This window comes from Lolium rigidum, chromosome 3, assembly GCF_022539505.1.
Source record: "Lolium rigidum isolate FL_2022 chromosome 3, APGP_CSIRO_Lrig_0.1, whole genome shotgun sequence".
In the NCBI taxonomy this organism is placed as follows: Eukaryota; Viridiplantae; Streptophyta; class Magnoliopsida; order Poales; family Poaceae; genus Lolium; species Lolium rigidum.
This window is the reverse complement of record NC_061510.1, coordinates 250454417-250470669: the sequence shown is the minus strand read 5'-3', so window position 1 is coordinate 250470669 and position 16253 is coordinate 250454417. Positions and strand designations below refer to the sequence as shown.

The following is a 16253-nucleotide window of genomic DNA, read 5'->3' as shown; positions in this document are numbered from 1 at the left end:
CCCCTAACCATGATAAGGTGGTTATTTACTTAACATTTTATGTTCTCCTCTAGTTATGATGATATTGAGAATTAGTTTTATCTTCTACCAATTGGCTTCTATTATTAAACTCAATTTAGCATTTAAGTAACTACAGTGGTTGTAGTTCTTTTTATAGTTAACTTTGGTCCTATGGATTGATGATTTCTCCCATATAAAGTATGGAGTTTTACTCTAAAGCTTTCTTAGATGAAGAACAAGTGGAATGTATGTGTGGTAGAATTCTACTTGTGATCACCAAGTGGTTCACAAGTTAAGGTTTAGGATATAAGCCTATTGTTGCATACTAATGATCTCCCCATGATTTCATGTGGTGAATGATATCTACTTATCCTATTAGGGTTTAACTTATCCTCACATTTCTCAAGGGCATGATCATGGTTTAGGCATGATCAACTTGTTCTTAATATCTTTACCTCAAGTTCTTAGGGTTTATGATCATCACTCAATCTATAATGATCAAGGTTTGGCTTCCTATGATATCTCTCATTTAATAGGTTTCCCACTCTCAAGATTAAGTGTTGTCTTGATCAATTAAATATATATACTTTCTTTTATAGTTTTTTGAATGGGCATGGTTATGGTTGTCTCAATTATCTTGAGTATAACACCATAGGTTGAGCTTTCTCATTTAAGAATGGTTATTCTAGGGTTTATGGTGTACTCCTAATATCTCCTTAGGTATCTAGGCTAAGGTTTCATTTGGCTAGTTTAATTGGGTTAGTCTCTTCCTCATCTTATCAATTCATGGATATGGTATTATACCATGTGATAATGGGTTATCTCACCACTCCAAGGAAAATGGTTTACAACCTAATACTTTAGTTCAAAGGTTGTCCTTTATTCTAAAATAGGTAAAGCTTGGATTAGTATGAATGGTCTCTGTCTCATTTGGGAAGGACTTTAATACTAACCTGAGGTTAGGCTCTATAGAGATTGATGTGATCCTCAATGTCTATGTTAAATATAAAGGGTTTATCTCTCTAGGAATTATCTTGAATAATATCCTAGTGTTCCTCTCAAAGATGATGATTTGAATACTTTGAGGTATATCCAAGGTTTAGCTCCAGGTTTGTTATTGCTTTACTAATAATTAATATAGAACTCTCACCTCTCTGGTTTTGATGTATAATAATTTGAGATGGAGAAGAATTATATTCCTTAGTTGGATCTCCTTGTGATAATTCCAATATTGAAGTGGAATGAATACCATGAGGTTTCATGGTAGGATCATGGATAGTTTTAAGACATGGAAAAGATAAGTGAAGAATGGTTTCTCCATTTTATTGTTACTTGATTTGCAATTGAATAAATGTTCTTAGGTTATGGCAATGATTACCATATTATGATCTGTTGTTTGATCAAGTAGTTGATCATTGAGTAAAGTGTCGTTGTGTTGATTATTAGATCCATTTGATCTAACCCCTTAGATCAAATTATCTCTACCCAAAACAAAGTTTTAACAAAGTCACATTGAGGTTTATAGCGCTTGACTTGATGAGCTACTTCAATTCCACCAAGGTCAAGTGAAACTTCGATTCTTGTGAACTGTTTTACTTTAAAGCGCGAAAATTCCCCAGATTTTCTATGCATGAATGCAATGCACACATCTGTTTCCTCTAATTTTGTAACCCCATTACCTGGGATATTACATTAACATGATAACATTTATATGGGCAACATGTCCTAAAACATGAAGTTGAGAATAATAAAGGTTGTTGTAAAGCATGCCATTTTTGCTACTTGGTCACAAATAGTGTTCTCCTTTATTCCTAGATGCGCGTATATGAAATGATGCACGTATAGCTTTTGTTGTCACTAAGCTACACCATCGTTGCCACATGGTTACACCCTCCAATACCGTCACATGTACATACATCACACTCCCTTATATAAAAACACACATATAGCAACACATGCAAAAGTTTATTTGTCGTGTGCATCCCGCATCCATGCCATCTACCTACACTTAGTGCGGTCAAACACCTCGTGACATAGGCAAACAAGACATTGCACTTACAATGATCTTAACCAATGAAATAGGAAATCATAATGTGCTTCCAAAGTATGACTAATCGTAAAAAAGTTCCAACACAATGGTAAATGCATAACATGTATCATCTCACCACAATAATAACCATCAAGGTAATCCATATATGGCCACAATCTTCTAGGAAAATCATGTGACTCTAATTAGTGAAGTACATAGAGAGATTGGATCAAGCTACTACAACAGACCCCAAGTTTAAGGGGTGGACTACTCCCCTCTCATGGTGGAGAGCGACATCGTGGAGGCGTTGGTGAAGGAGGAGAGGTCACTAAAGGAAATTTCGGTAGAGGTTCCCCTCCAATCTCCCTCTAGCAACGAAAGTCTCTATTTTGATGTTTTTGATCTCCGTGTCTGTCTGCCGCAAAATAAAATACCAAGGGGTATATATATAGATGTTTTTAGGTCAAAACACAACACCACACGAAAGTTTGAGTGAAACTGACAACCGAGGGGCAGATACCCCTCATGGTGCGGCTGGGATAGGGGCCTGTGACATACCCCCCATTTGCATCATGTTAGCCTCTTGGCGCTCCCCTTTGGCCCGCTGGATCCATCTCAAATCTTTTGAAGCGAGCTCTTTGACCTTGCCCTTTTTCGAACCGCGCAGCTCCTGAAAATTCAAAAGCATTGAAAATAGATTTTTCTGCCTCCGAGAATTAAATACCGAATAAATGGAAACTTCACGCAAAATCCCCGAAATCAATGTAAAACATGCTCGTTACATCATATATCATGTAAATATCATATCAATATCAGCAAAGTTCATGGATACATTTTCAATGTATCATCATTTATTCCCGCAATTTCCGCTGCCCGATTTCCTGTTTGGAGGGAATACGAGCTACCAAACACACTCCAAATCTTTCGTCGGACTTGTTGGTTTACCTCTTGTCTCTAATTAAATTTAAGTATTTGATTTTTGGAAGGAAAATTTAGATAAATTAGAAAAGTTCACAAGAAGTATAAAGCACCTCGAACATAATAAATATTTTGCCCGCCAGTTTTCTATCACGTGCACATAAAATCAACCAGTTGATATGTTTATTGATATTCATCTAGATTGAACCGAACGCCCGCTGCTATAATCTTCACCCTGCAATCCACCGCTATACTGACAAAGTATCAACAAAGGTCTTGAGCCATATCTCCAATGGTATTAGTAAGCAATACCAAACAAAATGGATATTACATAGATGAAGTTCTTGGTGCATCCCACTTTGGAAGTCACTGAGAGAGAAAAAATTCACCGTCCTAGACATTGAACACCATAGTTAATCAACCATGATCATGGAGCAGCTAGCCTACTGATGGCTTTGAATTGAATTCCCTAAAAAGAAAGCTAAGCCCATAGCTTTGAATAGATGCAGCTTGCACCAACACTACTCCTAGAGAGTCATCCTCTATGGGTCAATGTCATACTTTACAATCCTATATAGGGAATATTTGCATGGCAATATTAATAGCATATGCCGTATGGCGGCAATATAACTAGCCCCGCCAACTTTTTTGCCACGTAAACCAAAATTCGTTGATCCGGTTATTGGCTTAACATACCATTCATCTAGAAAATTGTTGAATCATCCTAAAACATTGAACAGCAATAATTAATCGCCATGGGTTTGAATCGGAGCATTGGTGAGGAGATGCAGCTTCCACCAACACGAGGGCATGAAAGTCTTCCTCTATGGGTCATCTCCCAACTGTCCAACGCTTGCTTGCCGACGATGCAATCCAACGCCAGAGAAGATTCAACACCGGCACCGCCGCAGCCTCCGTTCCATTAGCAAATTAAGCGTCGCCGCTGGAGACCGCGGGGGACAGCGACGCCGCCGATCAAGAAGAACTCATCATCAGAGCAGAGCAGCAGGGAAAAAGAAAGAAAAAAGACAAGTACTGTATTTTCTCCTGGAACCAGAAAGGAGAAGAAAAAGACGAAAAGGAAATCTTGGCTTCAAGCCGCCTCCTCTCTCCCTCTTTCTTCCTCTTCATCGTCTTCCTTTCTTTTCCCCCATCTTCTTCCTCCTCCCGATCGACCCTCGCGCACGCACGCACGCGGAGCAGACTGACGTCATCGTCGTCATCACCACGCCATCTCTCTCTCTCTCTTCACGCGCGCGAGCAGCGAGACGACGAGCTCCCCCGCGGAGGAGAGAAAAATAATTTGCCTTTTTTTCCTCCCGTCACGTATTAAAAATCCATTCTTTCTTCCTCCTCGTCTTCTTTTTTTTCCGCTAATCCCGCTGTCCCTATCCCCTCCCGTCCCCTCGCCGGCGGCGCGCCCAGATCGCGACCCTACCCCCGCCGCCGATCACCCTCCCCCGCCCCAGCGTACGGTCCTCGCCTCCGGGGGCACGCCGTTTCTCGGCGGTCCGCTTCCAGCGTCTTCCCTACCGACCCGGCCCCGCCTCCCTCGGGCGGTTGCTCCGCGCCTCGTGTCCGCGTCCGTGTCCGGAGGAGGAGGTCGCGCGCGGCTCCTGGGGCTTCGACCGACCGAGCTAAGCTCCGGCGCCCATGGTCGACATCCACGAGCGCCCCGTGGTGCTCGAGCCGGAGCCCGACCATGCGGCGCCGGCGCCAGCGCCCGTCAACCCGGACCCGTCCTCGATCTCCGCCGACGCCTGGCTGCCCTTCGAGGACGCCGCGCTCGCCGTCGTCGGCCGGATCCAGCCCTCCGTACCCTCAGAGGGCCGACGGGCCGCCGTTGTGCAGTACGTCCAGCGACTCATCAGGTGCACCGTCGGCTGCGAGGTAATAATAATAACCAGCTAATTCCGTTTTATGCTTGCCCTAGTCTTCTGATTGCTTACATGGGCATGTCTGCATAGGCTTGTAGTAGCGTGTGACGTTCCGAGGATCATGTCTATGTAGCTGCCTTAACATGTTGTATGTACTTGGGAGGATTCCTCACACTCAATTCTGATTCATCATCCATTAGGTCATGGAAATTTTGTCAGTATAACCTGCTAGGTGCTGCTGCTGCTGCTGCTGCTCATTTCATAGTTACTATGCTTGTGGTTTCGTTTAACTCTACTGCAACGGGCTAGTGGTTGAGGTGTTTGTTTTTATCTAGCGCTAGTGATGCCGCCGAACTGAAATACAACTAGGTATATTTGAGATTCTGCTCGTTTGTGGCTGGGGGGACTAGATTTGTCATGTTTCTATTGGCCATGAATGTTTTTTATGCAATTACCAGACTTGCGCTCCACGTCATATGGTTTAATGCTCATCTATTTATGCGAGTGCCAATCGATGGATGTCACGTGTCTGGGTACTGCATTAAAGATCAGCGTTTTTGTTGATCTTGAGCTGGCCGGTTGGTACGTTACCGACCATTTTCGTGACGTAGCCCTCCATGCCTTGTTATATGGTCCTTTGGATAGGTGCCCTAATTGTACTATGTTTGCGCACACAATAAATTTATCTCCTGACTTTATCTGCATAGTTATCTTGTTTTGAGTAAGGTGATGTTCGCACACGTGCTACGCTATTAGGTATACGTCTTTTTGGATTATTATTAGTATGAGACACAGGAAATCTGGCCAATGTTTCTCATATCTTGAGATGAATTGTCTACTTTTATTTTGTTCTTATGATTTCAGTAGGGTTCAGTATGCTTTATTTGATGGTATCTCACATGGCAAACATGTAACGTCACTTCTTGGCACGTGAATGAACCATCTCTGTGCTCCCAATGTTTGTGCTGTCTATACTCTATACACCTCACCATTAGCATCGACGGCGAGGAATTTGTTCAGTACAGCTTCGTATATACCTCGAAGTTTGCATTCTCAGGGTGCTCGGTAGATGGTTCAGGTATCTATAATTCTATATGGAAATAGAGTATCAATGAATTAAATATAGATTGTGTACTAAACAGCAAAACAAGCACACACATCATGCACATAAAAATTCTGCAAGAGGTTCACTGTGACTGTTCTATGAATAGTCCATTAAACATACTCCCTCCGTCCCTAAAAAAGCTGCTCAGCTTGGGACTACTACTTATGCCAACTTGACATTAGATATCGTTCGCAAAAAAACTTGACATAAGATAGACAATCTGAAAATCTCAGATTTTGTTGAGTACAAAAATGGTAAAAAAATACTGCTTGAGCTTTACCAATACTGGTTCAGTTATTTTGAATAATTGTTCAGCAATATAGAAGTTCAAAATTAACCTTCTTTTTTGTGTGTGTAAAACATAGGTCTTTCCATTTGGATCTGTTCCGCTGAAAACATATCTTCCCGACGGAGATATTGATTTGACTGCATTTGGTTCCACATGGTCTGATGAAAACCTAGCAAATGAGGTACGCGCTGTTCTAGAATCAGAAGAGCTGAGGAGAGATGCTGAGTTTGAAGTCAAGGATGTCCAGTATATCCATGCCGAGGTTCGCCACTTCGACTGTTTTCTTTATGTCGATTTAGACCTAATCCACACACTTTTAAGTTGTTGCAGTGACTTCTTAGTAATGCTTATTGGTTATGTACCCTATACAAGGTCGGGTAGTGAAGTTCTTGTGATTCACTTACATTTAATTTATCCAATTGCCTCTATCAACCAACTTTTTGGTCCTACATATGTAGGGCTAGCGACAATTGAATAATCCACGCATATGCCATGAATGATAGTTATGAATATCCTAATGTTACTGCCAACAAGAAAATAAATTGTTGAACACATGAAGTGTACTGTCCTGTACTGTGTTCTGTTGTCATTTTTGCTGTGTTATTCCTATGCACATGGATACATCATTATACCATAGGCTATTGTGGAAGGTCACCTTTTATGTTAACTGCTATGGATTTTGCACTGGTGACCGTGCTGTCGATCAGTATTTATCATCCAAATGTTTCAATTGATAAGTCCTTCTGATGGCAGGTCAAATTGGTCAAATGCCTAGTCCAAAATATTGTTGTAGACATCTCGTTTAATCAGATTGGTGGACTCTGTACCCTTTGTTTCCTCGAGCAGGTAATATTTTAAAAGGTGAAACATATAATTGATTGTTTATTTGGCTTTAATGCATCTCTTCTATCTGATGATGCAATAAAGCATCAGTTCTTTTTTCTCTTCCTTCTGGGTATGACTTAGGATAAAGGTTGTCTTAAGTCAGTCTGCTCATTGGCATTCATGTTTATAACTGTCATGTCTTGCAGGTTGATCAAAGATTTGGGAAAAAACACCTTTTTAAGAAAAGTATAATGCTGATAAAAGCCTGGTGTTATTATGAAAGCCGCATCCTTGGTGCTCACCATGGTTTAATTTCTACCTATGCCTTGGAGATATTGGTGCTATATATTTTCCATCTTTTCCACCAATCTTTGGATGGTCCATTAGCTGTAAGTTTGGACGTGTATTCCATATCTGTAAAGTTACTGGTTCCCTTAGATGCACACATTCCCGTCCCATATCTGACATAACTACATCCTCTTCTGCAGGTCCTCTATAGATTTCTGGACTATTATAGCAAATTTGACTGGGACAACAAGGGTATAAGCTTGTATGGCCCTGTACCATTGTCTTCCTTACCCGAGCTAGTTTGTAAGTGAATCCACTCTGATCTGTTCATTTGATTGCATTTTTTACTGTTACAATTGGTCATTACTTACAATTGGTCATCACGTAACTTTTCATGTGCAGGTGACGCACCAGGCACTCATGATGGTGATTCCCTTGAGCGGGAGGAGTTTCTCAAAGAATGTGCACACAGGTTTACTGTGCTCCCTAGGAACTCTGAGAAAAATACTCGAGTGTTCTCAAGAAAATTTCTCAACATAATAGATCCGCTGAAGCAGAATAACAATCTTGGGCGGAGTGTCAGCAAAGGTTTGTTGTTTGCTTCATCCTGAAGTTTGATTGTACAAAAGGGAGGATTGCGCTTGAAACTGTGCCATATGAGTTTATTTTCGAATGGGTTTATGCATAAACTTGATTGTTGCAACCTTACATTATTTGCGAATTCTTTTTCTTCTGGTAGTTGGCACTGCAACTAAGGTGAATAATGCGGGTTTATCAAATTAATTGCATTATATGTAGCTCAGCACACTTTTGGACATTTACTATGCATGAAAAATGTTAATGCTTCAACCCTGTGATTTGTGACCTGGCAATATCATCGCACCATCAGCTCACATCATGAGTGGTTGCATTGGTCTTCCCACACTAAATTGCTCTAATGTTGATATTCGCTTGTCCAAATTTGTTCTTTTTGTATCTACCTAATCAAGCCTGACTGTTTTTAAAATTTAACGTTAACTGCAAGTAGTGTCATTTGCACTGACTTCTTTGTTACTTGCTCGCTGCTGCATGACCGTGCTTAGTTTCCCTTCATGTATGGGCCAATAGATTCCATTTCAGTTATGCATAGACGCGAATTCTCAGTTACTGAAACAAGCAGTACTACTATGCTCAGTTGAATTGCCTACCCTTGTGATGTCATGCCTCTACTCCCTTAGACCACCTAACTGCCAGATGCTGCTGCCTGCGCTGCCTGTCTGATAGGCTAGAATATGGATAACTGAGGGCATTGATTTATTATCTGTTGGGTGGATAAATATGGTTTGAACCCAGCCCAAAGGCAATATGGTATGCTTCACTGTTGCTTAAGTGCATTGAGCTGTTGAGTTGTTTATTTTGTCCTTAGCATTATCCAAGATGTTTAGACCAGACCGTCTTCTATTTTATTTCCCTGGCCTAATACCACAGCGGTGCGCAGGTAACTTTTACCGGATACGAAGTGCATTTGATCTTGGTGCCAGGAAGCTTGGGAAGATCCTTCAAGTACCTGCCAGTTCTGCTGTGCCGGAAGTGAACCAATTCTTTAGGAACACATTGAAGCGAAACCACACTATGGTAAGACCAGATGTGCAGGACATCGCACTGGACTTCAATGTTGAAAGAGACAACAAGGATTCTTCACCTTTATACAGTAATTCTTTTGGTGATCTATCTGATCAGTTCAACAACATCAGCATTTCAGATCTTAATAATCATGAATCTTTGAAGGCCAAAGAACAAAATCTTATGGTTGAGCACGGGGAAATGAAGTCCGTTAATCCTGTAACTAGTTCTATCAGTACGAGGGATGCCAGTGACTTATGTGAGGCTGCGCCATCAACTAGTGAAATTTTGCCATCTTGGAAAGCTCACTATGCACCACATCTCTCATATGAGCCAGGAAATGGCAAGGGTGGTGTCAACTATGATAGAAACCCGTCACACCATGGGATGGCATCGAAAGGGTCCACTGGAAATGTGTCTGGTGATAAGAGTTCACATCCTGTGGAGAACTGCTTAACCCCAGCAATAGAGTCAGATACCAATGGAGTACACATTAAAGACGTGGGTGGTGATGGAGGTACCGTTAGTGACATTTTGTCAGATCTTACAGGAGACGACGGAACAAATTTGAATAATCTCTTCTATGCACAAGGGTGCCACCAAGATTATCTAATGAACCATGAGTACCCAGTTAATCAAGTCTACTATCAAATGCCTGCTCCACCACCTGCACAGTATCAGAACAATCGCTCACCGAATGGCCATAGCAGAAGAAATGGTTACGGATATGCTGGTACAAGTGGAATATCCCCTGGTTCTTATCCACCTGGCTATTATGTTGTAAGACCATTTTATCAACCAGATGATCCTATGCGAGCTCGCGGAACAGGCACCTACTTTCCTGACCCGGTATGTTCCCTTTTTGCACATTCGTACGCCTGCCTATACAACAAAAAGTTTGCATTTTACTAACTATATCTGGTGTTTCCCTAGGTATTATTTTTTATGCCACGTCCATGCATATGATTTTTTCTTTTTGGATCAGCCATCACTATGTTTCTTGTGTATTCATTTCGCTATTGGAGTTAGCATATCTTTTGTACACGAGGCTAGGAAAGCCCTGCTAGTTTTATGTTTCTATAGCAGAATTATGTTACTTTTACAAGGCTAAGGCATATTTGTGTCATTTGGGCTTTTGTGTCTTGTGTTTTTCTTGAGTTTGTCTGCCTTGTTGGATATTGTAGACTTTATGCAAGGATAGGCCACCCGCTGGACGAGGGGAAAGAGGAAGGCATCATAATTTCCATCCAAATAACTATCACAGGGGTCAACGCTTTCCCAGAATGGAGATGCCTGCAGATATAGCACCATCGGAGGAATGGAGGCAAGTCCATCCATTGCAGATTTATATTCCTGGCGCACATGATCATGGAATCCCCTCCCCGTTGAATATACCATTATCATCTCCATCCCCCCGGGCTCCAAGGGATAATATTCGTGGCAATGGTTTTATTCACGCACAAGACAATAAACTTGAATTCGGTACTTTGGGGGCATTGCCTTTGGAAGCTAAGGGTACCTCCCAAGACCAAGCCAACAGATCAAATTCTGCCACCACCAGTCAACCTTCTATACCTGTAAGCCCTGTGTCTCCAGCACCAAATCCTGGAAAGGGTTCTAATCGTATGAGGTAAGTATGATGCATTACTTTGGTTGTCAAGCAATAGTACCAACTGTTCCATGGGAGGGACGCCTAGCTTATAGCTCTTTCTTAACCATCTCAGCTGGGTTATTGTCTATTGAGATATGCTACAGTTAATAATTTCGTGTTTCTAGTGTTGGGTTGGAGCTTCCGTCAAAATATATAAACATGGCCATTATCCATGCTTTAGCCTATCTGTGAAAGGAACACAGCTACACGTAAAGTGAATTTCCTTACGATTACGATCTACGAAACTAACCTTATCAAATCGCTCTCGTGGGGTCAGAATCAAGGACATCATGTTATTATCAGATCGTAATAAAATAGCTATGCTTATTTCTTGTTTGTGCAGTACCACTGTTAAAGCACAGTTTTTTTGTGTGGTGAGAACAAGTCTTTTTTTAATACATAGAGAATCACCTTATTCATTTTGTATACATTTGTAGAGAAATCTTGGTGCCCTTTTAATCCAGATGCACCCTAGTAGAATCAAGGATGCCTGTTTTCCACATAAGTGAGTCGCTTAGTATGTCTGTTGACACATGAAGCAAAGCCTTAGTCTGGCCATGATGTTGTAGTCTCAGTTACTGGGATTGCCACAAGTTAACAATTCATGAACTTGTGCTTTTGAGTTGACATTACGTAGTTTAGATCCTTGTCCATTGCCATGGTGAAACCATCATGGGACGTCAGCTGCCAAAGTATTTGGTAGGGAAGCGTACCAGGTACTTGATGCCACTTGGGAATCTGCCCACGCTTTCCCACATAACTAAACTACTACCCCCTGTTTTGAGTAATTAACTAGAAGCACCGTCCACATTAATCTTCATCCGCTCTTGTCTTGTTCGGTGGTGTGCCTTTCCTTTGGGACAATCCTGATTAGCATGTCTACTTCATGTACCCGTTCATTCTCTGAAGTTCCCATCCTTTTCGCCCATAATTTATGTTGGTGTTGTGTGTCTGTCACACAAAAAGACTAGTATCTTTGGACACCTTCTTGTCTATCATGTTGATTATCCAAGTAGTATGTGGTTGAGACTGGGCAGTTTCACACGAGCCATCCCCCAGAGGACTTCTGATTTTTCGTATGGCATTCATGGATTACCATGTAGCTTGGCTGCTCAGTTCGCATGCATGCTTTCAGTGTTGAGTTGCTTACAATGCGTAATTTAACTGTACAATTTTGCAGGAATGCTGGGCCATATCATCTCAAGGACAACGGCGACTTCCCACCACTCTCCAGCTGACGCAACAAAAGACATGTCAAAGCCAAGAGAAAGATAGTGATACACCGGGCACACCCGGTGCAGCAATAGCAGAGGGTTACTCTACAAAATAATCATCATCATCATGTACATCCTGACTTTATACCTTCCATGTTCCCCGGTCGTCGTTCGATTCGCCGTTCCACCATAGCACAGCCTGTGCTGCTTGCTATGACTGAATTCTCATGATGCCCCCGTTCCCCTCGAAAAAGAAAAGAGGAAAGAAAGAATAAGCACCATGTAGATACTTTGTTGAGGGGGGAGAAAAAGAGCTAGCTTAGACTTGTGATGTTTTGCCCTGATAGTGTGTAACCTGTTTGGTTTCCGGAGTGGCCTTGTGTTAGAAGGCCCCTTGTCTGAAGTAAACATTAGATGCTTGATGGAATTGGTAGGTGCAGAGGCAAAACTGTATGTGCTGTGTTAGATTTGCAGTTGAAAAAATTAACCAGGGATAGTTGGTAGCTGTGCTTTTAATACCATTGCAATGGCTAGATATGCTCTTACACTTGTTGCCGAGTCCATCTCTTATTTTGTTCTTTGTCGTAGTAATCTGTGGACGTAATCATGGAACATGGCACGTCAGGGAAAATGAAACGCGCCCTAGCTAAGCTTTAGAGTGGAGGCATCGAATGTTGTAGACAAAAACTGTCATGGGCCTGTGAGTTGTGAGAGTGAAAGCCGTTGTCGCCGTTCATGCGGCTTTGTTCCGCTGGCCAGGAGTCGCTCTTGATGGCGTTGCTACAAAATAAGACAGCGCGACAAATGGTTGGAAAATACGGAAGAAAGGGCTGGCGGGTGAGTTGTAACTTCGGTCAGAGAGGACCATTGGAAGAGGGCAGCTAGAGCCTTACCTCGAAATAGGTTTTCACCCCGCTATATTAATATATCAACCACATGGAACAATTGCACACCGTACAACTGCTGGGGCATCAACACAAGCACGCCCAGAAGAAAACACAAAAGAAAGAAAGGAGGAAGAAGGTCGACAAGGTCGGATCGACGAAAACGAAGATGCCCTATAGCCAGTGGCGGAGCTAGCCCGATCGCTGAGCCTGGGCAAAGTATGGATGCCATTGTTTTGATTAAGATTTGCCCCAAGAAAACCTTATTTAAGCTAGCTCTTTCTAACAGAACTCAAAGGAGATTAGCAGCTGAAGCCCGGGCAGCCGCCCGGGCATGCCGGGCTGAAGCTCCGCCACTGCCTATAGCCACCGCGCCCTCCGGAGAATTCCCACCACGCTCCTAGCACTCTAAAGCCCCGCGTACCAAGCAGCACCTTCAAAAAGGGATGCGATGACGACGACGCTGCTGCCCGGACTAATCCTGGGATTTCCCCCGGTACACGCAGGGACAAGGGAGGAAGGCTTCACCCAACGCCCTTCAGGAAGGGAAGATGGCGCCCACAGGCGTCACAGCGTCGGTGTCGGCCAGACCGACAGAGATTTCTCCCGACCCTCGCAACCCTGCCCCAGACGCTTCATTGTGCTCCACCAGACACACCGCCCACCAACTTGCGCCACCACGGCCATAGGGACACCACCGCCGTCTAACCGCGACCAATGGAAGCCAGCAGGACCAAGGAGGATCCCAAAACCGAGGAATGACGAGGTATTGGACACGCAGGAGGGAACCAGCTCCACCGCCAGCGGCGGTACCAGTCCGGACATGCCGACAAGGGACATACCAGGCCCGGCCGAGCACAGACCCACCTAGCCTGTGCTCGTGAAGCCCCTGTTGGGATGTTGCAGGACACACGCCACCACCCCAACCATGCTCCTCTCCGGCCACCTCCCCACCGGAAGCGGCAGCTCCGCTCGAAACCGACCCACCGGGACCCAGATGGGGCCCAAAGGGCCCGGATCTGGGTCGGGAGGGCACCACCAGGCGCCGCCTCGCCGCCAACCAGCGACGCCATCACCAGCTCGCCGCTGCCCAAGGAGCCTCGCCACCGCCGGAACCACCATCGAACCAAGGAGCACCGCCGCCGGTCGAGGGAACCCTACGCTCCCCTCGAGACGCGCGGGTAGGAGCATCACCACCGCCACCGGCACCGCACGGGGCTTTGCCCGGCGGCGGCAGGGGAGGCGGTCTCGGGGCCGAGCTAGGGCGCGACCGCCCTCCTGTCGCCCGCGGGGAGCGACAGAGAGGGCTGAAACAACGGTGGAGGGAGAGCGCGGGGGGGGTGGAACCCTAGGGGAGGAGAGGACGGAGAGCTACCGTGAAGCTCCGCAGCTAGTGCCTTTCACAAAGTGAACCAATGACTGGGGAGAAAATAAGCAGTACAAGTATGGCAGTCTCCAACAAGTACCTAATCCTTTCTATTCGATAATTTTTTTGTTGTGAGGACTATTCGATCATTTTTTTAACGCATAGATTAACTCTCGCCCTCTGCATAAATTAAATTATTGACAACTTTCTCTGAAGAAAGGAGAGAAGCAAAAAATCAAAATGACACATGGATGCGAGAAAAAAATGGTGGTTTGTTATGGAAGGATCCTAGGCCAGAGCGGGCCCATGTTGCAGCGGCCTGTTATCCTCCCACCGTTGGAAGCGGGCAGTGAACGCTGCTCTGTGAAGCCAGCCTCACGCGGTGCCTGCCACTTCAGGGGCTGAGAGGCCAAAAGCCTTCGCTTCAGCCACCCAGCCCACTACGCAACTTGGAACGGGCAGGCCAGCAGGTTACAAGACAGGCCCAGGCCCAGAGTCCGCACCAAACATCCACACCACTTAACGCCCCCACATGGGTCACAAGCTCTCGTGACTGAGCTCGGCGAACGTTCTACTTCAACGGGGTATTTAAGCTGGTGTGTCTCGTTGTCAAGAAGCGAGGTGGGACTAAACAGGAGTAGAGCGAGTGACAGACTGAGCAGCGAAGCAGAAATAAAAGGGAACCTGGACGGGGTGGGCTGGAATGCTAAACAGGCCTCTCCAACCAGCCAGGGCACCGATCCAGATTGGAATTTTCCCAGGGTTGGCGTGCACAGATTCATCAAGATTATTTTTCGCTGCTGCCTCCCCAATCTTTTCTTTCCCTTCATTGCTGCCTCCACTAGACGAGTGACTACCTATCGAGACAATATCAAGTCCTCCTATCCAGTACGACTAGTTGAAGGCCGCGCACCGTTGGTGAGTTCCTGGCAGCTGCGAAGTCGCGCTCGGACGCTCTGATGCAAACTCCGGCTGTCCGACGAAGATTGTTGGTGCTAAACTTTCAGCCATGTCGCAGTTCGAGGATCGCAGGACAGCCCGGTGGCATGAACACGGAGATGAAGGCGGTCAGAAATCTAATGCGCAAGCTTGGTCTACTCTCTGGGGATGAGGCACCGTCGGAGGCTGCCTTGGAAGCCTACCACAAGATGTTCGAGCTACCTATGACGGATGACATGATCGAGGCGATAGTGGAGCTGTACGGGTGGTCGCTTGCTACGATCAGAGGGTGCTCCCCACCGCTTTTGGGGCTGTTGGGTGGTCGCCTCATCGAGGCTTGACCCTCAGGTGTCCTACGGGTGTTACAGTAGTGTCCATGTCGTACGAACCAATGTTGCTGATCTGCAATGTGCGAGGTCTCAATGATCGCGCACGACGCACGGGTGTTAGGAGTGTGGTAGGCACCACAGGTGCGTCAATTCGCATGGAACCTCGCCATGGTGGAGGCAAAATGAACATTGAGGTCCTTGAGAAGAATATCTATAGCTGCATCTGAGGAACTGGTCACAATAATATCATCAACATATACCAGAACATAGATCATAATGGTGGATTTGTGATATATAAAGAGAGATGTATCAGTCTTGGAGGGAATAAAACCAAGATCATGAAGTTTGGAACTCAGCCGTGAGAACCAAGCACGAGGGGCCTGCTTCAAACCATAGAGTGCTTTATCAAGCCTGCATATGTAAGTTGGAGCATCGGGATTTTCAAAGCCAGGGGGTTGTCTCATATAAACTTCCTCTTCCAGAACACCATATAAGAACGCGTTCTTGACATCTAGCTGCCGAAGACTCCAGCCTCTGGAAACAGAAAGGGCCAGTACAGTGCGAATGGTAGCTATTTTAACAACAGGGCTAAAGGTATCTTCATAGTCAATGCCAAACCTTTGCTTGAATCCCTTGGCAACAAGCCGAGCCTTATACCTGTCAATAGTGTCATCAGAATTTCTTTTGATGCGATATACCCATTTGCAGTCAATCAAGTTCTTGTGCTGGACAGGAGGGACAAGGTGCCATGTATGATTATTCAAAAGAGCAGTATATTCTTCCTCCATTGCAACCCGCCATTGAGGATGTGAAAGAGCTTCAGACAAATGTTGAGGTTCTCCTGAAGATGTAAGTAATCCATAGCGCACGGTACCATCCTTATAAATTTTGGGTTGTCGAATACCTTTTTGTAGGCGTGTACGCATTCCCGGCGCAG

At 44.7% G+C, this 16253-nt stretch overlaps 1 protein-coding gene across 1 annotated transcript; it reads left to right on the top strand.

Annotated features, from left to right (window-relative positions):
- Positions 1-4600: 4600 nt before the first annotated feature.
- On the top strand, positions 4601-12314 carry LOC124703278. The gene is made up of 9 exons (XM_047235506.1): positions 4601-4837; positions 6295-6480; positions 6972-7064; positions 7250-7432; positions 7532-7634; positions 7734-7919; positions 8809-9782; positions 10118-10563; positions 11765-12314. Exons 1-9 carry the CDS (start codon positions 4601-4603, stop codon positions 11820-11822), a joined length of 2466 nt encoding a protein of 821 aa, XP_047091462.1. The 3' UTR covers positions 11823-12314.
- Positions 12315-16253: the final 3939 nt, after the last annotated feature.

Coding starts and splice junctions, on each gene's coding strand:
- LOC124703278 (XM_047235506.1), top strand. CDS start 4,601: ATGGTCGACATCCACGAGCGCCCCGTGGTGCTCGAGCCGGAGCCCGAC. Junction 7,635..7,733: donor TTCCTTACCCGAGCTAGTTT/GTAAGTGAATCC, acceptor TTTCATGTGCAG/GTGACGCACCAGGCACTCAT. Junction 10,564..11,764: donor AAGGGTTCTAATCGTATGAG/GTAAGTATGATG, acceptor ACAATTTTGCAG/GAATGCTGGGCCATATCATC.